This window comes from Vigna umbellata, chromosome 7, assembly GCF_029865625.1.
Source record: "Vigna umbellata cultivar VRB3 chromosome 7, Vumbellata_1.0, whole genome shotgun sequence".
Lineage (NCBI taxonomy): Eukaryota > Viridiplantae > Streptophyta > Magnoliopsida > Fabales > Fabaceae > Vigna > Vigna umbellata.
The window spans coordinates 12,443,651-12,468,875 of record NC_142171.1 but is presented as its reverse complement, the minus strand read 5'-3'; the positions used below and the strand labels follow the sequence as shown (position 1 = coordinate 12,468,875).

The window sequence follows — 25,225 nt, the reverse complement described above, 5'->3', positions numbered from 1 at the left end:
ACATGCAAAATTTATGACAATAAAATGATAGAAATTGGCCAAGTAAAAATGGAGAAGAGAAATAGAAGCTTTCCTATAAGCTTCAAACCTGGAACTAATATTGCCATGAAGGTAGAAGTTGATGACTCATGGCTTTGGCATAGGAGATTTGGCCACTTCGACACACATGCCTTAAAGCTTCTATATACGAAAAACATGATGAGAGATCTTCCATGCTTGAAGGAGAATAATGAATCATGTGAAGGATGTCTCCTCGGAAAACAACATCGATTACCATTCTCGACAGACCAAGCATGGAGAGCAAAAAACTTATTGGAGTTGATTCATACCGATGTTTGCGGACCGATGAGAACACCTTCACATCATAACAACAGGTATTTCATCCTCTTCATTGATGACTTCTCTAGAATGACATGGGTCTATTTCTTAAAGGCAAAGTCAGAAGTTTTTGGAGTATTCAAGAAATTCAAGGCCCTTGTTGAGAAGCAAAGTGGAAAACAGCTAAAAGTACTTAGAAGTGATCGTGGCAAGGAGTACACATCTCACGAGTTTGACAAATTCTGTGAAGATGAAGGCATAGAGCGACAACTTACAGTCGCATATACTCCACAACAAAATGGCGTGTCAGAGAGAAAGAATCGCACAGTTATGGAGATGGCAAGATCAATGCTGAAAGAGAAAAGTATGCCTAACACTTTTTGGGCTGAAGCAGTTTACACTGCAGTTTATATTCTAAACAGATGTCCAACTAAAGCAATCCAAGACAAGACTCCTATTGAAGCTTGGAGTGGGAGAAAGCCATCGGCTAAACACCTACGAGTATTTGGGTCTATTTGCTACATACATGTTCCTGATCAAAGGAGGCACAAGCTTGAAGACAAAACTATACGAGGAATATTCTTGGGATATAGCACACAATCAAAAGGATATCGAGTCTACAACCTACAAACGAAAAAGCTCATCATCAGTCGCGATGTTGAAGTTGATGAAAATGCTTCTTGGAATTGGGAAGAAGAAAAAGTTGTTAAAAGCAACATTCTACTTCCAGTGCAACAATCTCAAGAAGAAACTCAAGAAGAGGAAGAAAATTCAGGTACGCTTTCTCCACCTCCACAACAAGATTCTTCACCTGAATCTAGTCCAAGAAGAGTAAGATCTTTGGTAGACATATATGAAACTTGCAATATGGCCGTGATTGAGCCTAACTGTTATGAAGAAGCATCAAAGCATGAACTATGGTCAAGGAAATGGAGAAAGAAGATCAAATTGAAGATATGTTACCAAGACCAAGATTTGAACTACAGCGCATAATGCTTGAAGTTACCGAATTTGCATTAAGGAGGAGTATTAAAGTGTAATGCAAATTCTAGAAGAATCTAGAAGCTCCTAAGATAGAAGAATTGAAATGTAATACAAGTTCTAGAATATTCTAGAAAAACCTAAGATAGGAAGAAAATCAAGAATATTCTACATAGGTAAAAATCTAGAACATTCCACATAAGTTGTTGCTAGTATGTTCTAGAATAATCTATGGGTCTATAAATACCCATGAACTCTACCATTTGATGCAAGATGTAGCCAACATCTATCATTTGTATGAACCAACATCTACTACAACTAAAGACAACTACAACACTTCTTCCAACTACTACTTCTACATTCAACTATCTCTACATTTTCTCTATCCCATCAACTACTCCTTTCACAACCTTCAAATACTAACAACATTCATATGCTTTCACGTGAATTGAAGGAACAAGTCCTTTCTTTCTTGAATTTAAGAAGCATTGGTTGGCTTGGAATGACATTGGAAGCTCACGGTCATAGCTAGCAAAAGCATGAAGCAACACATGATTTCTTTCTTCTAAAATTACTGCACAATGATATGTAAGGAACAAGTGTACTGCATGCAAGAAAGTAAGAAATCAAAAACGTTGAAAGAAGGAGACATCTCGGCAATTGCTTCCAGCCTTGAGAACCAAACAAGCACGTGTAAGAGACAAGGGCAGCACATTCACGTGGCCATCCGATTTCCACCGTTCATGCAATGTCTAGCAAGTCATTCCATTGAAGAATTTTTAATAAACACTTGGCTAGCAAACAAGAACACTCTCGGCAGCCAACATCTAAGTGGAAGTCTTGTCTCCTTTATTTTATTAGTACATGCTGCACATGGGGAGTAAGCTTTTCAGAATTTCAAAGGGTGTGTAGTGAATTGGTGTGCACATGCCACGGTTTCACAAGGTGTTTTGATTCAAGAAAAGTGTAAGACAATTTGACTTGGAACAAACTCACGTGGCTGCACAAAGTGGAGGGCCTTCCTTGTTTTGTTTTGATTAGTGAAAGAATTTGGTGGAGGTCCACATTTCAAAGCACCTCACGGTAGTCAGCAAAGGAATATAACTTTCCTTGTAGAAGTGGAAGCACATAAGACAAAAGGAGGGACCACCAATTGGAGAAACATCTCACGGTTTTTCCAACTGCACATTTGAATGGGAATTAATTTTCCTTAACCAACACAAAGCATACAGCCGCTGCCACAAAATAGTCCAGCCATTCACACACTAAGGAAGTGCTACGGTATACACACAAGGAAAGCATCCAGCCTTCACACCTTCATACGTTCCAGCTGCACCACTCTTCACACACGGTCCAGTAAAGGAGCTTCATCCAGCAAAGGAGCTTCATCCAGAAAAATTCACGTTCCAAACTGCACCACTTCTTTGTCCAGCAGATAAGGCAGCTAGTGGAGGTGGGTCATCTAATCCTAAGTGCTCAAAGCATTATCTTCAGTGCTCCATGCATTAATCCTTAGTGTTATAGCCATTAATCCTGAGGGCTCCATCCACTGAAGAGATAATCATCATTCTGCAAATTGAGTGGAGACTCCATATAGCAGAGGAAAGTGCACGGTCAAAAGGTTTTTTTAGTTTTCACATTTTCTGGTTCTAAGTTGTGGACGGTAGGCAGAGAGAAAATTCTGAGTGAGGAAGACACATTTTGAGTGGAGGGTGTGGAGGGCCGTGAGTCTGGGAGAAGGAGGCCGTGAGCTCCATGGGGAGTTGAAGGAAGGAACAAACCGCTACTGCTGGAATGGAAGATGGCTTGAAGATCTTGTTCTCTTCTCATGTGGTTTTGTACAACCTTTTCATTTAAAGTTTTTATTCATCTCTGTTATATTCAGCTGTGTATTTTATGAACTGTAATTTATATTATGTTGTGCTAATTGTTATTGTAATTTGAAGCCTTGTAATTTCATTTTGAAGTACTTCATTTCTTTTTCATTTGTGCTATAAAAGTCACGGCTGTGTAGTGTTATTTATGCTTCTTTCATTTTGTTTTTCTTTGATGAATTTGGTTGGATGTTCTCCTTGTTTAAAGCTTAAATGTTCACGGTTGTTCTAGAGGGGAGAATAAAGTCTTGTTTCATGTTATTTTGTTGTTGTAAAAGTGAAAAGAAAGCAAAGAAAAAGTGATAAAAACGTTGAAAGGAGAAGAAGTAGATGACTTGTTTTGAATGTGTAGCTGATGAAGCTCTCGGTTAAAAATTTATTTCCAGCATCTTTGTTTTGTTTTGAACTCTTCTTGTTTCTTGAATGATGATTAATTATTGAGAAGAATAGTGTTATGTACGTGCAAAGCTTTCTTTCTTGTAAGAAATCAAATCATTTTCTTCTAAAAATTTCATTAGCATTTAGTATAACATATGGGTTATTTTCTTGTATTGATTTTATCTTTGCATATGTTGTTTGGAAAAGAAGTATCTTGGCTGGAATGTTGTGCATGAAGGTGATGGGAGAACACAAATTAGTTTGCTTTTCAAGAAGTATTAATTAAGAAGGTAGGAAGAGCACGTGTAAGCATGATTCACATGTTTCCTTTGTAAAATCAAGTTGATATGGATGAAAGAAGGCCACGGTTTTGAATGTCAAATCTTTAAGTTTTCCTTTCAATAAAACCAATCAAACATGTCACGGAAATTCCAGAATTTTTAGAAGCAATCTCACTTTAAAAATTTAATTTCCGTAACTGTATGTTTTCTACGCCTTTCCTGTTTCTGTATTTTAATTCAAATCTTGGTCAATTGTGCATTTTGTAATGTTTTGTTGTTTTTAATTGTGAAACCAAGCTTTTTAATTTGCAATTCAAACCTTGAACATATACTTTTAAAACCTTGTGTATTTTCTATCTAAGATTTAAGTGTTAAAATTTCACTGTGTAGCTCTGTATGAATTGTTATCTGTTACAGTAATTAGTTTGATGTTTTCATGCAATTCAATGTTTTTAATTTTATTCTGTTGTGTTTAATTTTTAATTTTGTCATTTGCATTTCACAACAAAAATTTAATTGTTTATACAAAAACAACCATCAATGAACATGAGTTTATATACACATAATATACCTCCATTGATAAGAGGTCTTTTTGGAGTGGTACCAAAAGTAAATCCGTGAGGGCTTGGCCTAAAGCGGACAATATCTTACCAGTGTGGAGTCTACGTGTATGTTTGTGTTGTCCCTTCCTACAAATGATATCAGAGTTAGGTTCAGGTCTGGTGACTAGGCTCATACGAGTACGACCCTCCATGTTTAGGTGACCAATACATGAAGATTGTCATATATGAGTATGGCATAAAATATAAAACTATATATTTTATTTAATATATGAAAACTCAAAAAGTATGAAATGTTATTATATATTTTATTTAATAACATAATAATAAGTATGATATAAAAATATTGATTTAAATTTAATAAAATTACAACATATAAAACTATCTAATGAAATATATAATTTTATGTGTATAGAAATGATATTGTTTCTAAAAATTAATTAAAGTTTTTGTAGTGGGGCTAAACTCACTTAATCCTAACCCAAACCCACTTGAGAGGGAGCTTTGGAGGTTGAGACTTTTTTTTGGCCCCCACTTAAGAGGTTTTCTAAAATGAGGTTTTTTTAAGAGTGTGTTAGGGCTGACCTATGGGCCATGGGTAGAATCGATAACTAACAACACATTCATCATAGTGATAAAATGTGAAGTGAAATGTTAGAGTTGTCACACGAACTTTAGCAGCAGGAACTGTGAGGACCGTATATTTTAGGAGTGATGGGGACAGGGCAGTCACCCACTCTTTGCATTATTGGAATGCAATTATAGGAAGGGGAGAAAGAGGGGGAGGGTCTGACTTTTGGCATCGGGGGAGGGAGCAAAGGAGAGGGTCGCATTCTTGGCAGGAGGGGGAGAGCAGCCCATGAGGAAGGAAATTCTTTCTTCCACTTTCAACCGTTCAAAGAGCACCCAAGGGAAGCAGTACCAACTTCAGAAGTGCGGAGAGGAGAATTTGGGTTGGACATCTTGTGAGAGTGAAGTTGTTGCAGCAAGATCTGGGAGAGGAAGGGGAGAACTGCTGAAGTTTCAAGGAGATCTTGATCTGCACGTCTGGAAGGAGATAGATCCCTAATTTTACAAAGGAAGTCTTCAAGAGGTAAGGGGAGCTAGATCTGTTTCTATAGATTGTAGAAATATTATGTTTGAGATCATATTATGATTGTTTGATGGATAATTTTGTGTTTAGAATATCCTTCTGTGCAAGAATCTGTATGAGTGATTGTAGAACTATATCTGGGAAAAAGGGGTGAAACAATGAGTTTTTCTGGAATCTGGTGCGATTCTGCAGAACGCGCGTACGTCCAATTTTGGTGAAATTGGACGTTCGTCCATTGCTCAGTGGTCGGTCATGAGCGTTCGGTTTTGGACGAACGTCCGCGTTCGTCCGTAAAGTCAGTAATATATGAGACGCTCGTCCAAATCGTATTTAAATAGTGAATTAATGACTTTAGGCGTTCGTCCTTAACTTAGTATTCTAGTGAAGTAATCTCAAGCGTTCGGTCTTGGTAGATTAATGATGGTGAGCGTTCGTTCTCAATTTGGTATTCTTAGGTTTGGATATCGAACGTTCGGTCTTGGTGTTTTAGTTATGGTAGCGTTCGGATTAAGTTAGGATTCTCAGGATTTGATTTAATGCCGATCGATCAAGAATTGATTTAGTGCCGTTCGGTCAGTTTTTGATTTAATACTGTTCGGTTAAGTTGTAATCATTCGACCAAGATTTTATACGTTCGGCCATTACTTTAAATGTTCGGCAATGTGTTCTATATGTTCAACCAAGACTCAAAACGAACGTCCATAGGTTGTAAAGAGCGTTCGGTCTTATGTTCCTTGTTCTCAGATAGTGAACGTCCATAGATTGTAAGCGTTCGGTCATACTATGGGTTAACGAACGTTCGATTTTGATGATATTGATTCTAAGTTAGTGATCATTCATAGCGAACGTTCGGTCCCGATGACGTTTGTCTTCAGATAGTACTCGCCATAGGCAGCGTTCGGTCTTTGAGGATGTTTGATCTTTAAGCGCTCGTCCAAACAGTGATGAATTCAATATGGTGTCCAATGGTTTAGCGTTCGGCCTCGGTAATTGATCTTAGCGTTCGGCTCAGTAGTGTTGAATCCAACCTGGTGTTCGTTCTTGAGCGTTCGGCCTTGGAATGGTTGTGATATGAGCGTTCAGCCTTGGTATTGTTGCAATTATGAGCGTTCGGCCTTGGTATGTTTGTGATGTGAGCGTTCGGCCTTGAGTTAGTATTCTTAGGTTTCAATCGTTGAGCGTTCGTCCAAACAGTAGTCGATTCAATATGACGTTCGGTTTTAGCGTTCGGCTTGATAGTGTTGAATTCAATATGGTGCTCGGTTTGTAGCGTTCGGCCGAATAGTGTTTAATGACGGTCGGTTTTGGCGCTCGGTCAAATAATGTTCAAGTCTAATAGGATGCTCGTTTTGTAGCGTTCGGCCTTATGCTTGGTCTTTAACATTCGTCCTAATAGTGTTCGGCTTGGTGATTAGAAAATAGCGTTCGTTCATTAGCGTTTGTTTAACAGTGTTCGGTGAATAGTGTTCGTTCAAATAGTATTCTACAATAATGTTGGATCTCATAGCGTCCGTCGAGATAGAATAGTGTCCGTCCAAATAGCGTTCGGCGAATATGTATGAATCCGTAATTTCTTTGGTAGTATTTTAAAACAATTATTGAGAATTGTTGGTTATTTTCTTGATAATATTGGTTTATTTATACATGTTATTGAGAATATGTATGAATCCGTGATTGAGAACGTTTATTTTGTTTGATGATGGTACATAAATTATGTTATTTGCTTGTAACTTCGTCTGTCTTATGAGCATTTTAATACTAATGCAAGTCTCGCGTGAGAGGGAGATTCGAGTGTCACCTTCTTCTGCGTGAGGAGGTGAATGTCTCGCCCAATGACTTCGGCTCGTGTTGAGTATAGTGCATCGTTACGCGTAGTATCGATGTTTTTACTCGTTAGTCCTTGAGGAGTCAGGGAGTTAGGTCTGAAGTCGTGATGGAAGACGACTCGAGTCGTCTGTTATTGAGAGTAGGTTATGACGACGAATTACAAGAAAATGATATTAGTTTATGAAAGACTAGTCTGCAATGTCATGTGCGTCGATTTATATTAAATCATGGAAATTGTTATAGTTTTTATGTAATGAGTATATGATGTGATACTTCTGGTTACTCACGCTTGCATGTTGTGGTTGTGGTTTCCACCTGCGATGATCGTACTTGTACGGGAGAGATGGTAACGCAGATAAAGCTGGATTGGAATTGTTCTTCGAGAGAGACGGGAAATAAAACTTGTTGGGTCTATAGGTAGTAGCGAGTGTTTATATTGGTGACGTTCGATCTTGATATAGTTGTTCTCAGGTAGCTAGTGTCCGGTCTTAAATTGGTACCCTGAGGTTTAGTTTGAATACGTTCGATTAGTACTTTAGGTGTTCGGCAAAGTGCTCTAGGCGTTTAACCAAGACTCTGTCTCATAGTGATCGTTTATAAGGAATGATCTTTATTGGTGATGTTGCTCTGAGGTAGCAATCGTTTATGGGGAGTGACCGACCTTAATATTTGCTGAGGTAGCGGTCGATTAATAAGTAGTGATCAGTCGTGATGATGCATGATTTAGGAAGTGATCATTCATAGGTAGTGCTCGGGTCGGATGATGCTTGTCTCAGGTAAGGATCGTTAATAGTTAGTGGTCGTTCGTAGGGAACGTCCAGCCTCGATGATGTTGCCCTCAGATAGTGTTCGTTAGAGGCAGTGTTCGGCGAGATTTGATCTTTGAACTTTCGTTCGAATAGTGTTCGAAATAATAGTAATTGTTCTAGTAGAGTGCACTGTCTTAACGTGAAGTCTAAGTACTTGATCTTACTTAGCGTTTGATCTTTTGGTATTCGACCTAATGGTATCCGGTATAATAGTGTTTGGTGTTTAGTGTCGAGCCTAAGTGATCAATCTTAACGTTCGTGTAAACAGTATTCGATATAATATAAGTTTGTTGTTTTAGCGTTCGATTCAGTAATGATATGGTATCTGTGTATATATTGATGTTGAGGGTACTGTAGTAGGATGTCCTGGTCTATGTGCCGATTTTGGACATAGTGAGGGGACTAAGGATGATATCACAAGTGGAGAACCTTCCGTTGAGTTACTCATCAATGTATCATCCGGATGAGAGTCTATTGTGTACTGTGTTGATTATTGGGTACTGTGGGATGAGTGTCCAATAGGAATTGTGGTACGATGGTATGAGGATGTTCGACTTAATTATTATATGACATTTGTATTGAAACAATTATGCACGTTTTATAAATGATGTGTTGCAGGTTAGCTCACCCTTACTTTGTTTTGTGCATGTATCGGAAAAACCATATTTTTGGCGATGATCGTATAACGTTTTTGTTATACGGGAGCAGTTAAAGGATTGTCGCGTGATCCTGTGCAAATGAAGGAAGAGATGGAAGAACGAATTAGAAGGATTCAATGTTATCTTTGCAGTTACGTTTGAGCTTAAAACTGATGTATAAATTTAAGTATGAGGTTACGGGATGTTACCGTAAATGTATTATTATTATATTTAAGTTTTGAAAATTTTTTAAAGGGTGAAATTTTGGGATGTTACAGTAACTATGTCTCCTCATTGCAAAAACTTAAAAGGGAGAGGAGGGAAAGCCTATATAAGACATTGAAAAATGACTACATAAAAAACATTTAGTTGCTTTAAAAGAAATCCTTAGTACTTTTCTTTCCCATTTTTTTAATGTTTTTTAAAAAGAAAAAAAATAGTTTATTTTGAATGTCATCTTATCATATTAGTGCAACATTAATTATTATTTATATTATATATTTTATTTTGGCAACATATTTTTATTAATTGGTAACTAAATGAAAATGAGAAATTAAAATCAGCATTTAAAATATGAATGGATATTATTTTTCTCTAGAGCATTTAAACCTGGGAATAGATGATTTAAAGATGCAAGAAAATGGGAAAAAGAAATATAAAGAAAAAATAAAATGATAAAATAAAGGGGAATTTTTATTTTATTGACTTAACTAAATGTTAGTTACAAAAATATAATATATCAAGAACCATATACACATAATTGCATACTAAATGAACGTTTAAGGTGACATACATAAAGAAGGCTTACAAGTTTATCATGAAAGTTTAGGCCTGAGTAACGAGTATAGCTGCAGAGGAAATCAGAGAAGGAAACAGTGGGACCAAGGCAAAACACGTGGCAATTGACAAAATAAGGCGTAGCACTCGGTCCAAAATAACAAACTCCAAGTCGGCTGATTTCGTGTGGTCCAAAAATTAAAATAAGTAGCACTAGTATGGGACAGAGAGGGGGAAAAACGTGAGCTCTTTCTCTTCTTCTAGAAACTTTCTCTGCTTTCGTAGTACCATTCTGTTATACCATTTCTGATTGATAGGTGGAAAAGAAGTTTTAAACGGTGGAAAGAGATTATAACTTATAGAATGAAATTATAATCGATAGAAGATGAGGAAGTGCGGGAGAAACTCTAATCTAAAAGTAAAGAAGATGCTCTATGATGGTAAAAGATAAGTTTTCGAGTAACTGAAAGTGAGGAAGACGACGCTTAAAAATGTTTTTTATGTGGGAAAGAAAAAAAAATGATGCTAAGAAATGCTGTTTTACTAAAATATGAACAATTTCAAACACGAAAAAGAAGATAAAAAACGTACAGTGAATGAGAAACACGAACAACTTCAATCAGAAATAAAAACTTCACCCAATCACTTTAACATGATTGAACAGACAACAACAGTAATCGAAATAAAGTTTTACACAGAAAAAAAAGTATTGTAGGAAAAACAAACTGAAAATGTAAAATAATCTATACCTAATATAATATTTAATCGATGTAAATCAATAATTTATACCTCCTCTAATATTAACAACTATAAGAAAACTTTTTATTGTAATTAGTGTAAATAGATTTCTTATATTTACAAAATTGACATTGTACCACTTTCTATAACTATTGAATTTTAGTAAGTATAAAAATAACTATAAAAAATATATTTTCCGTAGAGACGTGAGGTCTTTCTCTTCTTCTAGAAACTTTCTCTAGTTTCCTACTAACTTTCTGTTATACCATTTCTGACTGGGAATATTGCGATTCCAAGTTATTGAAGTTTTGGGTGTGACGCAACTGTTACAACCTGGTCCTTCAAGCCTAAGACAATTACAAATATCTCTTATTATATCTTGACGATGGGAAACAATAATGGCTCTTTTGAATGCATCTGATGCTGAATTACAACAATCAGAATATGGATTATGTTTGTTATTAACCAAATACTCTTCACAAAAGCTCAGTAATTTTTCATCCCATTGCATGTTCCAGGAATTTGAGAATAACCCAACCTTATTATTGCCAAACCATAAACCAATACTTTCTTCTCTGCCATCTTCTCTTCACTTTCTTTTCAATTTTATTCTCATTCCTACCATACCATTGCTTTTATATATACACTTTTACTATTTATTTCTATAAAACTATTAAATAACATTATTACAAAATAGCAACTTATTATTATATATTTAATTCCTATAAGGATACACAAACGTTTCCATTAATTTTAAATGAAAATTTCCAAATAAAGTAATGTGATTATGAACTTTGACAAAAGTATCAATTAGGTTAGCATTAAATTCCATCAATCATTTCCCTTGCGTGTTTTTATTAAACAATATTTTTTGTATTGTTTGAAGTTAACGTTTTACCTTTCTGTTGTCTTTTTAATCCCTTCCAGGATATAATAAGTTTTTGCTATTATTTAAAAAGTTACTTTATAAAACGTGTTTAAAAATGGAAATTTCAAATTGTCAAATATATTAATTTAAATATCAATTCTGTTAAATATTTATTAAAATTTTAAATGAAACAGCACTTGTGAGATCCGAAATAGATGTCTGAAATAATATAGTTTGGGTTTTTGTTTTAGGGATAAATTAAATTAAAATATTTTGTAGATTTTATATATCTGCTTGTGTGAATATTTATTAATGAGTTTGGATGGTTGAGTGGTTGGAGAATGTAGTGGCATTGATGCTCTTCATTTGAACGTTGTTGAACCCTGTTGTGCTAAAGAGTAGGTTGTTTTTGTTTTCTTAGATTAGGACCGGGTGGGGGCCCACATGGGAATTAAAATGGATAGAATGTTTCATCCTACACCTCAACATCTCATCCTACACTTTCAAAAATTACATTGACAACTATACTTTTTACTTTTTTAAAAAATTTATTTTTTAATAAATATATTTTTATTTTCTTCTCTCTTATTAAAAACACTTTAATAAATATCTTTTTACTTATTTTTCTTTCTCATTAAAGTACCTCTACATCATCTTAATAATAATAATCTAATTTAATTTAAAATTTAAATATTATTTAATATAATTTTATAGTTTAATAATTATTAAAATATGATTTATATCTTAATAATAGTTATATTAAATACATAAAAATTAAATAATTAAAATAAAAGTAATAATGATAAAAATAAAAAATAACATAATAATAAAAAGAATATAAAATTTGATTTCATATATTCAAAATATTTAATTTAATATTCAGTTATTAAATTTTAAATAAAACAAAATTTTTAAAATTTTATTTATTGAATACCGTAAAATATGTTAATAGTTTTTTAATTTAAAATTTAATAAATATTTAATTTAATTAAAAATAATAACATTATTTATTATATTTTCTAATTTAATAATTATTAAAATATTATTTATATTTTATAATAATTTATTAAAAAAATAAAATAAAATAACTAAAATAAAAATAATGATAATGAAAATAAAAATAGTATTTAAAATCACATTAAAAATATTTAAATATATTATATTATATTAAAATATTAATTTAATTAAATAATTATTAAAATTTAAATAAAAAATAAATTTAAAATTTGTTAATCGGATATAGAAATTCGATGATACATGAATCGGATATGGGTATCTGATTAAGAATTAAGATTAATTTTTTATTTAATTTTAATAATTATTTAATTTAATTTAATATAATTTAACTTATTTATATATATTTAATGCTGTTTTAAATATTACTTTTATTTTTATTAATATTATTATTATTATTTTTAATAATTTTAATAAAACTATTATAAAAATATACATTATATTTTAATAATTATTAAAATATAATAAATAATATTATAATTTTCAATTAAATTAAATATTTATTAAATTTTAAATAAAAAAACTGTTAGCATATTTAAATTTTTTGTTTTTATTTTAAATTTAATAACTGTTTAATTTATTGTAATATTTTAATATAATTTAATATATTTGAATATATTAAATCAAATTTACATTATTTTTATTATTATTTTATTTTTTATTTTTATCATTATTACTTTTATTTTAGTTATTTGATTTTTATTTATTTAATATAATTATTATTAAGATATAAATCATATTTTAATAATTATTAAAGTATTAAATTATGTTAAATAATATTTAAATTTTAAATTAAATTAGATTATTATTATTAAGATGGGGGACTTTAATAAGAAAGAGAAAAAAAATAAAAAAAGGTATTTATTAGAGTGTTTTTAATAAGATAGAAGAAAATAAAAATATCTTTATTAAAAAATAAAATTTTTAGAAAAAATGGAGGTAAAGATGTCAAAAGGTTAAAAATGTAATTTTTGGAGATGCAGATGAGATGTTGGAGGTGTAGGATGAAACACTCAAATGGATAAGTGGGTTGCGTAGATTAATTTCTCTTTTTATGAAAGTGGATCACACTGCATGGTAGAGGCTACAGGGAGAAAACCATACGAAATAATATAGATATCTCTATATAAAACAGTTTTGATTTTAAAGATAGGGAATGAAATATATATATATATATATATATATATATATATATATATATATATATATATATATATATATGTGAGACCCTGGATAATTAGCAAATTTAATCCTGACATCACACCACTAACACACACACCACGTCACTGTTGCGGGTAATTAAAAACCCACTTTCAACTCTGATTTTCACCTCTGCAATGCACAGAAAACTGAACCACCATCATTCTCTGCAACATTAAAAACGCACCACTCCTTACATGCACACCTGCCACTTGTCACGTTAGAAACTTACAAATCAGAATTTAGTATGCAGGTGTCAGTCTTGGACATGTTTGTTCAAGCAAACGTTACTTTAACAAAACCAAAGTTTTCTGAGAACCCTTTCACCTGCACACTCATTCATCTTCTTCCTCAGAAAACCAAACTCTTCATTTTCTCCAAATTTCTCTCTAAGAATCCTTAACTTCTCTCTATCAGAAAACTCACGTTTCCTCTCTGATCACAATTGCAGCACCATAGGAATGTTAGTACTGCTGTGATCTCCATTTTGGACCAAACAGAAACTGAATCCAATCTGGTAAGCCTTCTTACTGTATTTCGTTCTTAGGTTTCTGGAAGAATAGAGTTTTAGTGCATGCAAGTATGTAGTCTCAGAGTTCTGCAATTTTTGATTAGATTTGTTTTGGAAGAATCAAGAATATAATAGAAGCATAGTTGGATAAAGCCATTTTCATCTAGGACAAGTTGGAACTTCAATCCGGGTAAGGGAAGCTTATATGTTTAATTCATACTGCTTGATTTTATAATCTGAGTTGCATGTATATGAAATCTGATATTTGAGCCTTATGAACGTTTACTGATATGAGATATAAATTCTGGTTCATTTGCATGTTGTTTTGGATACGCATGAAAGATGTGTGAATGTTATAGAGTTGGAATGATTAGATCGATTGAATCTGTCATGAATGAACACTGCTTAATTGTATTATATATGTTGTTGCTGATTTTGATTTAAATGTATATTGATTTGATTCTGTATAAATGGAGTATGGTGATTGTATATTTGGAATGATCCAAATGTTGAAATCTGTATGATTTGATGTATTAAATCTGAAAGGAAAGTTGTCAAGTTCATAAAAATCGAAATCTGGAAAATTCTGTTAGGAGTTGAGAAATCTGGTCTCTGTACTGATAAAGGACGTTCGTCCCTGTACGGTCTTAAACCGTTCGGTTTTCAGTTAAGCTTACTTAGACTAGAATTCTTTCATTTGGAAAGAATTCTGCCCGAGAATGAGCGTCCCTAGTTGATGATCTGAGCGTTCGTCTAGCTCAGTAATATTTAAATATTTAAAACTTTATAAATGAGTGACGTTCGGCCTTAAGTAGAGCGTCCGTCCTTAATAACGTTCGTCCTAAATGAAGTTCGACCTTCTGTTGAACGTTCGTCTACAGAGCGTTCGTTTCTATATTGAACGTTCGTTCATAACTGGTGTTCGGTCATATACCTAAACGTTCGTCCTACCCAACGTTCGGTTTATACCAACGTTCGTTCTGATTGTGCTCGGTCATTGACTTAGCGTTCGTTCCAAAGCGGGGTTCGGTTTCTAAACTGAACGCTCGTCCCTATTATTGAATTTTGAGCGAACATAACTGGCGTTCGTCCAAATTGTTAAATTACGTTCGTACTTGGACTGCCAGTGCTGTTCTTCTGAAATCAATTATATTGCTGGTGTATCTAAACACTTATCACTGGTTTTATTCCTTGGGTTCTATCTAGATTCTTTACACTTAAAATCTTTCAATGTATTATTCATCTCTTCTAAAGATCAGTATTTTCAAATTATCAAGAGTTGAAGCATATTAAGTGAATAAATGACTCGTTTCTTTTGTCCAGAAACGTGAAATCAAAGGTTCTGTGATAAGTTCATTTTATTTGATTAAAGAATGCATGACGTTAATATTAAGAGAGTGAAATACAGAATGGAGATATTATAATTATGAAAGGATATGATGGTTGAACACGACATGATATGATTATATGATTTTGAACTTGAATGAGCGTTCCATGGAGGAGCTTCTCAGTTGTATTAAATGCTAAATTTGTAAAGTATGAACATGGACAAGTTACTGATGGCTTGGTCCATCCTGATATTCCGTGATGCTCATCTTCACGTAGAAGGGGGTAGTCATGCGTGGGAATGGCAGGAGGTCATTCGTATCCCTCACTTAGCAGGGGCGAATGATTAACCTCAAGTGGAGGTCATTCGTATCCCTCACTTAGCAGGGGCGAAGGATTAACCGCATGTGGAAGCTGATTAGGTATATCCCGGCTACCACACCACTTGGGTGCAAGGACGCCTGTAACTACATGGTTCATACAGTTCAGTACAGTCTGTTTTATATAGATTTATATGTTAAATTTTATGATTAAGTTGTTTGATGTATCTGTGAATTAAATTGTGAACTGTATGTATGTTGTATTAATTAAACAATATAAGCTTACCCTTGCAATTTTCCTGGTGCTGTTTACTGTCCATGTATAATCCGTCTTGTCAAAATGCAATGATCATCCGTTGTGGATGTGAGCAGAGGGTGATGCATCTCTTGAAGTATTACTGGAAGAAGAAAATTTGGAAGATGCAAACCTGGTTGAAGTTGAAGTAAAAGCTGAACAGTAGGGGCGCGATTCCGTAGCAGTTTTAGTCTAGTGTGTTGTGCAGTATTTTTGGCAGTTGTATATATATATAGTTCTGCAGATCTGTTTTGTATTTATCTGAAAATTTGGAATTCTGTCAAGTGCTGGACTGTATTTTGATATTCTGTATTTAAATTCTACAGAATGGATAATCAGAACTGGTTTCTGTTTATTTTTTTATGAATTCTGAACACTGCAGATTTTACTGTACGTGCTGTATGTTAAGTTTTAAAATTCTGAGCTACTGTAATATTCTTAAGACTGCACTGTTTATCTCTGTAAATGTGATCAGTCCTGGTTAATGGTAATTATCATTATTTTGGGATGTTACATTAGTGGTATCAGAGCAGTTTTGTTCTCTTAAGGACACTGTAGGGTTATGAGTGCACTGTGTTTTGCTGTGTGCTGTTTGACTCTGGGGCAACGCACTCCTTCATCTCGAAGGCGTGTGTTGAAAAGCTGGGAATAGTAGAGAGAGATCTGCAGTTTGACTTGGTGGTATCAACACCAGCGGCTGGAGAGCTTAGAACATCTACCGTGTGCATTAGATGTCCTATTGTGGTTGAGGGGCATAGTTATAAGGTGAACTTAATCTGTTTACCTTTGAAGGACTTGGAAATAATTCTAGGAATGGATTGGTTGGCTACCAACCATATTATTATAGATTGTGGCAAGAAGGAATTAGTGTTTCCTGAAGATGATGAAGAATGTGTGGGAGTTACATTCGGTCAGTTAAGGGAGGATATAATGGAAGGTGCAAGCTGTTTTCTCATTATGACACATGAAGACAAGGAGTTAGGAGGGTTGACGGAAGCACGGACGTCCAATGAGAGCAATACGGAACGAGCAGTGGTGAGTGAATTTCTGGACGTTTTTCCAGAAGAGATACCAGGATTGCCTCCTGTTAGAGAAGTCGAATTCACCATTGATTTGGTGACAACGGCAGCTCCTATATCTGTTCAACCTTACCGAATGGCACCTGCAGAGTTGGTTGAACTCAAGAAGCAAATTGAAGAGCTTATGGAGAAGAAATTCATTAGACCGAGCGTATCACCATGGGGAGCTCCGGTACTCTTGGTGAAAAAGAAAGATGGCAGCTCTCGGTTATGTATAGATTACAGGCAATTAAACAAGCTGACCATCAAGAACAAATACCCGTTGCCAAGAATAGATGATTTGTTGGATCAGCTGCATGGAGCAACAGTATTTTCTAAGATTGATTTGCGTTCAGGATATCACCAGATAAGGGTTAAGGAGGACGACATCCAGAAGACAGCATTCAGATCACGTTATGGGCATTATGAGTACGTGGTAATGCCATTTGGAGTAACGAACGCTCCAGCCATCTTCATGGATTACATGAACCGGATATTTAGACCCTATTTGGATAAATTTGTAGTTGTGTTCATAGATGATATTCTCATCTACTCCAAAACCAAGGCTGAACACCAACGTCCAGGTGGATTGCTTCAACAATTGGAGATTCCTGAATGGAAGTGGGACAGCATTTCCATGGACTTTGTGACTCATCTGCCACGCACAGTCAAGAATCACGATTCAATCTGGGTAATTGTGGACAGATTAACTAAGAGCGCCCACTTCTTAGCCGTGAATTTGAAGATGTCAATGACAAATTTGGCTAAGCTGTACATCAAGGAGATAGTGCGTCTTCATGGAGTGCCTTCAAGCATAGTTTCTGACCGAGACACGAGATTCACATCTCGGTTTTGGCAATCTTTACAAGGTGAATTGGGAAGCAAGCTACAGATGAGTTCTGCGTATCATCCGCAAACAGATGGCCAATCTGAAAGGACCATCCAGACGTTAGAAGATTTGCTTAGGACGTGTGTCCTGGACCATTTAGGCGCATGGGATGAGGTCTTGCCACTGGTGGAATTCACATACAATAACAGTTTCCAGTCTAGCATTGGTATGGCGCCTTTTGAAGCTCTCTATGGAAGGAAGTGCAGAACGCCACTTTGCTGGTTTCAGGAAGGAGAGAATGTGCTAACTGGACCAGAACTTATCCAGCAAACTGCTGATAAAGTGAAATTGATTCAGGACAGATTGAAGACATCCTTGAGCAGACAGAAATCTTATGCAGATAGGAGGAGAAGACCCTTGGAGTTTGCAGCAGGAGACCATGTATTTTTAAGGTTGAATCCAATCACTGGAGTGGGAAGAGTTGTTCGTCCAAAGAAGCTGTCTCCCAAGTTCATAGGACCGTATCAAATTCTGAAGAAGATTGGACCAGTAGCTTATGAGCTTGCTTTGCCTCCTCAACTATCAAACCTTCATCCTGTTTTCCATGTGTCTCAACTCAGAAAGTATATAGCCAATCCCTCTCATGTTTTAGAACTGGAAGACATTCAACTACAACCTGATCGAACGCTGGAGTTGCAACCAATCCGCATTGATGATGTTCGCACTAAATTACACAAGAGGAAGGATGTTCGATTGGTGAAGGTAGTGTGGGATGCCAAGAATGGAGATTCAACGTGGGAGGTGGAGAGTGCAATGAGGGACTTATATCCACACTTATTCATAGGTAAATTCTGAATTTTCGAGGACGAAAATTTTTGTAGTTAGGGAGAATGTGAGACCCTGGATAATTAGCAAATTTAATCCTGACATCACACCACTAACACACACACCACGTCACTGTTGCGGGTAATTAAAAACCCACTTTCAACTCTGATTTTCACCTCTGCAATGCACAGAAAACTGAACCACCATCATTCTCTGCAACATTAAAAACGCACCACTCCTTACATGCACACCTGCCACTTGTCACGTTAGAAACTTACAAATCAGAATTTAGTATGCAGGTGTCAGTCTTGGACATGTTTGTTCAAGCAAACGTTACTTTAACAAAACCAAAGTTTTCTGAGAACCCTTTCACCTGCACACTCATTCATCTTCTTCCTCAGAAAACCAAACTCTTCATTTTCTCCAAATTTCTCTCTAAGAATCCTTAACTTCTCTCTATCAGAAAACTCACGTTTCCTCTCTGATCACAATTGCAGCACCATAGGAATGTTAGTACTGCTGTGATCTCCATTTTGGACCAAACAGAAACTGAATCCAATCTGGTAAGCCTTCTTACTGTATTTCGTTCTTAGGTTTCTGGAAGAATAGAGTTTTAGTGCATGCAAGTATGTAGTCTCAGAGTTCTGCAATTTTTGATTAGATTTGTTTTGGAAGAATCAAGAATATAATAGAAGCATAGTTGGATAAAGCCATTTTCATCTAGGACAAGTTGGAACTTCAATCCGGGTAAGGGAAGCTTATATGTTTAATTCATACTGCTTGATTTTATAATCTGAGTTGCATGTATATGAAATCTGATATTTGAGCCTTATGAACGTTTACTGATATGAGATATAAATTCTGGTTCATTTGCATGTTGTTTTGGATACGCATGAAAGATGTGTGAATGTTATAGAGTTGGAATGATTAGATCGATTGAATCTGTCATGAATGAACACTGCTTAATTGTATTATATATGTTGTTGCTGATTTTGATTTAAATGTATATTGATTTGATTCTGTATAAATGGAGTATGGTGATTGTATATTTGGAATGATCCAAATGTTGAAATCTGTATGATTTGATGTATTAAATCTGAAAGGAAAGTTGTCAAGTTCATAAAAATCGAAATCTGGAAAATTCTGTTAGGAGTTGAGAAATCTGGTCTCTGTACTGATAAAGGACGTTCGTCCCTGTACGGTCTTAAACCGTTCGGTTTTCAGTTAAGCTTACTTAGACTAGAATTCTTTCATTTGGAAAGAATTCTGCCCGAGAATGAGCGTCCCTAGTTGATGATCTGAGCGTTCGTCTAGCTCAGTAATATTTAAATATTTAAAACTTTATAAATGAGTGACGTTCGGCCTTAAGTAGAGCGTCCGTCCTTAATAACGTTCGTCCTAAATGAAGTTCGACCTTCTGTTGAACGTTCGTCTACAGAGCGTTCGTTTCTATATTGAACGTTCGTTCATAACTGGTGTTCGGTCATATACCTAAACGTTCGTCCTACCCAACGTTCGGTTTATACCAACGTTCGTTCTGATTGTGCTCGGTCATTGACTTAGCGTTCGTTCCAAAGCGGGGTTCGGTTTCTAAACTGAACGCTCGTCCCTATTATTGAATTTTGAGCGAACATAACTGGCGTTCGTCCAAATTGTTAAATTACGTTCGTACTTGGACTGCCAGTGCTGTTCTTCTGAAATCAATTATATTGCTGGTGTATCTAAACACTTATCACTGGTTTTATTCCTTGGGTTCTATCTAGATTCTTTACACTTAAAATCTTTCAATGTATTATTCATCTCTTCTAAAGATCAGTATTTTCAAATTATCAAGAGTTGAAGCATATTAAGTGAATAAATGACTCGTTTCTTTTGTCCAGAAACGTGAAATCAAAGGTTCTGTGATAAGTTCATTTTATTTGATTAAAGAATGCATGACGTTAATATTAAGAGAGTGAAATACAGAATGGAGATATTATAATTATGAAAGGATATGATGGTTGAACACGACATGATATGATTATATGATTTTGAACTTGAATGAGCGTTCCATGGAGGAGCTTCTCAGTTGTATTAAATGCTAAATTTGTAAAGTATGAACATGGACAAGTTACTGATGGCTTGGTCCATCCTGATATTCCGTGATGCTCATCTTCACGTAGAAGGGGGTAGTCATGCGTGGGAATGGCAGGAGGTCATTCGTATCCCTCACTTAGCAGGGGCGAATGATTAACCTCAAGTGGAGGTCATTCGTATCCCTCACTTAGCAGGGGCGAAGGATTAACCGCATGTGGAAGCTGATTAGGTATATCCCGGCTACCACACCACTTGGGTGCAAGGACGCCTGTAACTACATGGTTCATACAGTTCAGTACAGTCTGTTTTATATAGATTTATATGTTAAATTTTATGATTAAGTTGTTTGATGTATCTGTGAATTAAATTGTGAACTGTATGTATGTTGTATTAATTAAACAATATAAGCTTACCCTTGCAATTTTCCTGGTGCTGTTTACTGTCCATGTATAATCCGTCTTGTCAAAATGCAATGATCATCCGTTGTGGATGTGAGCAGAGGGTGATGCATCTCTTGAAGTATTACTGGAAGAAGAAAATTTGGAAGATGCAAACCTGGTTGAAGTTGAAGTAAAAGCTGAACAGTAGGGGCGCGATTCCGTAGCAGTTTTAGTCTAGTGTGTTGTGCAGTATTTTTGGCAGTTGTATATATATATAGTTCTGCAGATCTGTTTTGTATTTATCTGAAAATTTGGAATTCTGTCAAGTGCTGGACTGTATTTTGATATTCTGTATTTAAATTCTACAGAATGGATAATCAGAACTGGTTTCTGTTTATTTTTTTATGAATTCTGAACACTGCAGATTTTACTGTACGTGCTGTATGTTAAGTTTTAAAATTCTGAGCTACTGTAATATTCTTAAGACTGCACTGTTTATCTCTGTAAATGTGATCAGTCCTGGTTAATGGTAATTATCATTATTTTGGGATGTTACAATATATATATATATATATATATAAAACATGCAGGAGTTCATTAATATTTGAGATAAATTTCAAAAGGTTCAGCGTGATTGGTTTTGGCAAGAGAATATGTTTTATGATATTATTTGGCTTTGTTTATTGGAAAGAGGTGAATGTATGGAAATTCATAGTAAATGATCTATAACCTTATGTGAGGGTGACTCAATTCCGTGTTTGGGTTCAAAAGGTCAGCTATTCATAACCTTGGTAATAGGTTAGTAATTGTTCAGAGGGCAATAGGGTGCCACAGGTTTATTAGTATTTTTTGGTATATTGTGGTTGTTATCTATGTTTATGCTTGATATCTGATTACAGCTGTCAATATATTTTTTTCTCCAAGGCCAACTCTGGCCTTTCCTATCATTTAGTCCATTTTTTTTATCAATGTATTCCCTGACCCCAAAAGCCCTATAAAATGGGGTTATGATTAAATTAGGGTCGGGTTAGTCCCGTAGCCCCCAATAACGTATTTTTTTTGACGAATTATTCTTTGTTCAAACATTGGCTTAAGAGCTAGTTAGAGCTGTCAATATATTTTTTAGTCCCAAAGCCAGTCCTGGCCTTTCCTATCATTTAGTCCATTTTTTTACCCATGTATTAGGGGCTTTTCCAAAGCCCCTGACCCCAAAAGCCCCATAAAATGAGGTTATGATTAAATTAGGGTCGGGTTAGCCCCGTAGCCCCCAACAACGTATTTTTTCTTTTAACCCTGAATTATTCTCTGTTCAAACTCTTGCTTAAGAGCTAGCAACCGCAACATAGGTAGACGAGAGTACAAAGTCGACGGAAGACAGCGACGCATGGTGGACGACAACACAAAGTAGAGTCAACAACAGCTCTTGACGATAATGGTGGTACAGTCAACGAAGAAGAATCAAGGTTAGCTTTTTTCAAATACTTTCGTGTTTTTTCTAAAGATTGTTGTGTCCCATTTCATCAATGATTCATAAGCTACCAAATCACTTTTGGAGACCCTTACAGATTCCTTTTCTGAGAATTTCATTTTCCCTTTTTTTATCTAAGCAAGTAACAAAATTGTATGTATAGATATATAAATATATAGTCTCTCCCATCAAAGTGCTAATTGTTGATTATGTTTTGAGAATTTTCAAACAAATGGTGTCAGAAATTGTGGCTTTTAAATAAAAATTGTTCACTGGTTCCATAAAGTTTTCTTGGATATTAATTTTGTTTGATAACAGAAAATGCTAAGACAAAGGTCAAGGGTTTATTTTTTTTTTTGTTGAAGGAAAGTATGTAAAAATTTGTTTGTATGCGTAGCATTCTTCATTTGCAACTTTGGTGCATGGATATTAGGAAACCAAGTGTCATACAAAATGGACCCACCATTATCTCAGTTGCCCCTTTAGGATTTTGGTGAAAAAAAATTTCTTCTCAGCTCCCTTCTTTGACAGACAGGAATTCAATGTAGTGGATCATAAAATTTGTTGAATGAAGATCTCACCTTAAAGGATATGGCTTGGAATATGAAAGAAAAGTTTCAAAAGTATTGGAAGGAGTATAGTATTGGGTTAGCTTTTGGAGCTATTCTTGACCCACGACTAAAAGTTGATTTTATAACATATTGTTATTAAAAATTGGATCCTCTAACATATGCAGAGAAAACAAAGAAAGTGTTAGAGAAGTTGAAGAGGTTATTTAAAGAATATGTAAAGAATTTTTCTATCCCTGGTGTTTCTCTTTCTCAATCACCTACTGAATCCATATTGATGTCTCAATCCAATACTGAAGGGAAAAAGTTTAAGAGATCAAGGATTATTTCGGTAAGCATTTTATGTCTAGTGTTCATTTTTTTTCCAGTTTTTCTAGTTTCGTTTTGATAATTAATATGTAAGGCATTGTAGGATTTTAAAATGTATCAAAATGAATCAAAATCTATTGTTGGAAAGAATGAGATAGATGTTTATTTAGATGAACCAACAATAGATGATGATGAAGACAGTGAAGCTTTTGATGTGCTCAAATATTAGAAGACTAATGAGAAAAAAATTGCCATATTGTCTATAATGGCTCGAGATGTATTTAGTATTCCTATTACTACAGTGGCATCAGAGTGGCATCAGAGTCAGCTTTTAGCAAAGGTGGGCGTGTACTTTCAAAACATAGAAGCTTCATTCTTCCTGAGCATGTGCAAATGTTGATTTGTACTCAAAATTGGCTATATGGATTTTCTGAAAATCCTAGCAGTGAGTGTATATTTTATTATTTTTAAAATTACTTTATATTAAAATGATTAATTATATAGACTAGTTGTTTGATTGTATTTCAATTGCTTGTGATAGATGAAATTGTTGAAGATATTTTTGGTCATGAGAGAATTGATGAGTCTAACCTTCTAGAAGATGTTGAAAGTCTTCAACATTGAATAAAGGATGTTTCATTTGACTTTGTCTCAGGTACTTCCCTTTCACTCATTTCCTTTTCTCCATGTTGTCACTGATTTGGGCTTTCCAAAAATCAATGAGTCACTCTATGATTAACTGCGTTTGATTATTTTTGAAGGGAGAATGGTTTGGGAGGGTTTTGGTTCCTCCTGAAATTCTCTTGTTGTAATGATTTATCTATGTAAATATTTATATTTTATGATGCCCTCATAAAATATCCAAAGAAGTTGAAAATGAAAAAGAATAAAATTGAAAGTTGGTATAGGGGAAGAGATTAAATGCTCTAAGATATCCTCGCATTTGGTGTAGGATTCAACTTCTATGGTTAATGCAAATATTTATATTTTATGACTGCTGGAAGTTCATTTTAAGCTAATCTTGATTTAATATTGCATTATTCTGAAGCTGGAGATGGCTTTTAAAGGAGAGTTTGAAGAAGCCTCAAAAACTTCAAACATCAAGTTCTGTTGCTTGTTGGTTTACCATTTACTTGCATGGATGTGAATATTATGTGGTGTTACAGGGCACATACTTCTTAATGGGACTTTATTGATTGAGTTTCTATTAGTTGTTTTCACTAAACTACAATTCATCTGTTAATTTTTAATATTGCTCTATTATAACAGACAGTATGTTTCAAAATATACCAACACATTCTCGCATGGGTAGAAGAGCAAACTTATTGGATGAATTTTCGGTTTCTCAATTTGGGATTTGAACTGGAACTCTACTCTGTTCATGATTATTGCATGGTATACTGGTATACTTATGTTGTGTTGATAAAGCTTGTGGAGAAGAAACATCTCTAGATGTCAATGAGCAATGACTATGGTGTTGTCTTGTACTGAATCTGACAAATGGAACATTGTTTATTTTTATCTTAGTAGTAATTGATGGATGAAACATGGTGATGTTTTTCTCTTGGTACTAACTGACTGCTCCCTGATATCCATGTACCAAGAAAGGATGCATGATTGATTTGACTAGATTTGTTATTCTTTGGTGCCTGCATAATGCCTTGTGTGAGTGATCTGTTTGGTATAATTTGATATGATGATTTTATATTTTTGTACATAAATTTTTGTAAAAAAAAGGCCCATGGGCTGGCCTTGACCCATAGGACTTTGGGGGCTTTTTCAATAAAAGATTTTTTTTGCCCCTGTGGGCTTTTTTGGCCCCAACCCACATGGACTAGGGCCAAATCTTGTTAATGGGGCTGACTTGACAGTTCTATATGTGATGTAGTGTCTAGACAATGTT

The 25,225-nt window shown here is 34.7% G+C and overlaps 1 protein-coding gene across 6 annotated transcripts; it reads left to right on the top strand.

Moving 5' to 3' along the window:
• The first annotated feature begins 21,996 nt into the window (after positions 1-21,996).
• LOC148195165 (uncharacterized) lies at positions 21,997-24,684 on the top strand. 6 transcript variants are annotated; one of them, XR_015780989.1, is made up of 5 exons: positions 21,997-22,439; positions 23,181-23,344; positions 23,426-23,767; positions 23,864-23,977; positions 24,371-24,684. XR_015780989.1 is itself a non-coding variant. In XM_088094967.1 (5 exons), the coding sequence occupies exons 1-4, from the start codon at positions 22,409-22,411 to the stop codon at positions 23,944-23,946; spliced, it is 438 nt and encodes a 145-aa protein (XP_087951093.1). In that variant the 5' UTR covers positions 21,998-22,408; the 3' UTR covers positions 23,947-23,977; positions 24,592-24,684. The 6 variants fall into 6 exon arrangements, 2 of the variants coding, with proteins under 2 accessions (XP_087951093.1, XP_087951092.1); XM_088094967.1 differs by having other exon boundaries at positions 21,998-22,439; positions 23,608-23,767; positions 24,592-24,684; XM_088094966.1 differs by having other exon boundaries at positions 22,001-22,439; positions 23,608-23,767.
• Positions 24,685-25,225: the final 541 nt, after the last annotated feature.

Excerpts from the sequence above, each read along its gene's own strand:
- LOC148195165 (XM_088094967.1), top strand. The coding sequence starts at position 22,409 with ATGGTGGTACAGTCAACGAAGAAGAATCAAG. Across the intron at positions 22,440-23,180 it reads GTCAACGAAGAAGAATCAAG|AGAAAACAAAGAAAGTGTTA; the intron begins GTTAGCTTTTTT and ends TAACATATGCAG. Across the intron at positions 23,345-23,607 it reads AGAGATCAAGGATTATTTCG|TATTCCTATTACTACAGTGG; the intron begins GTAAGCATTTTA and ends AGATGTATTTAG.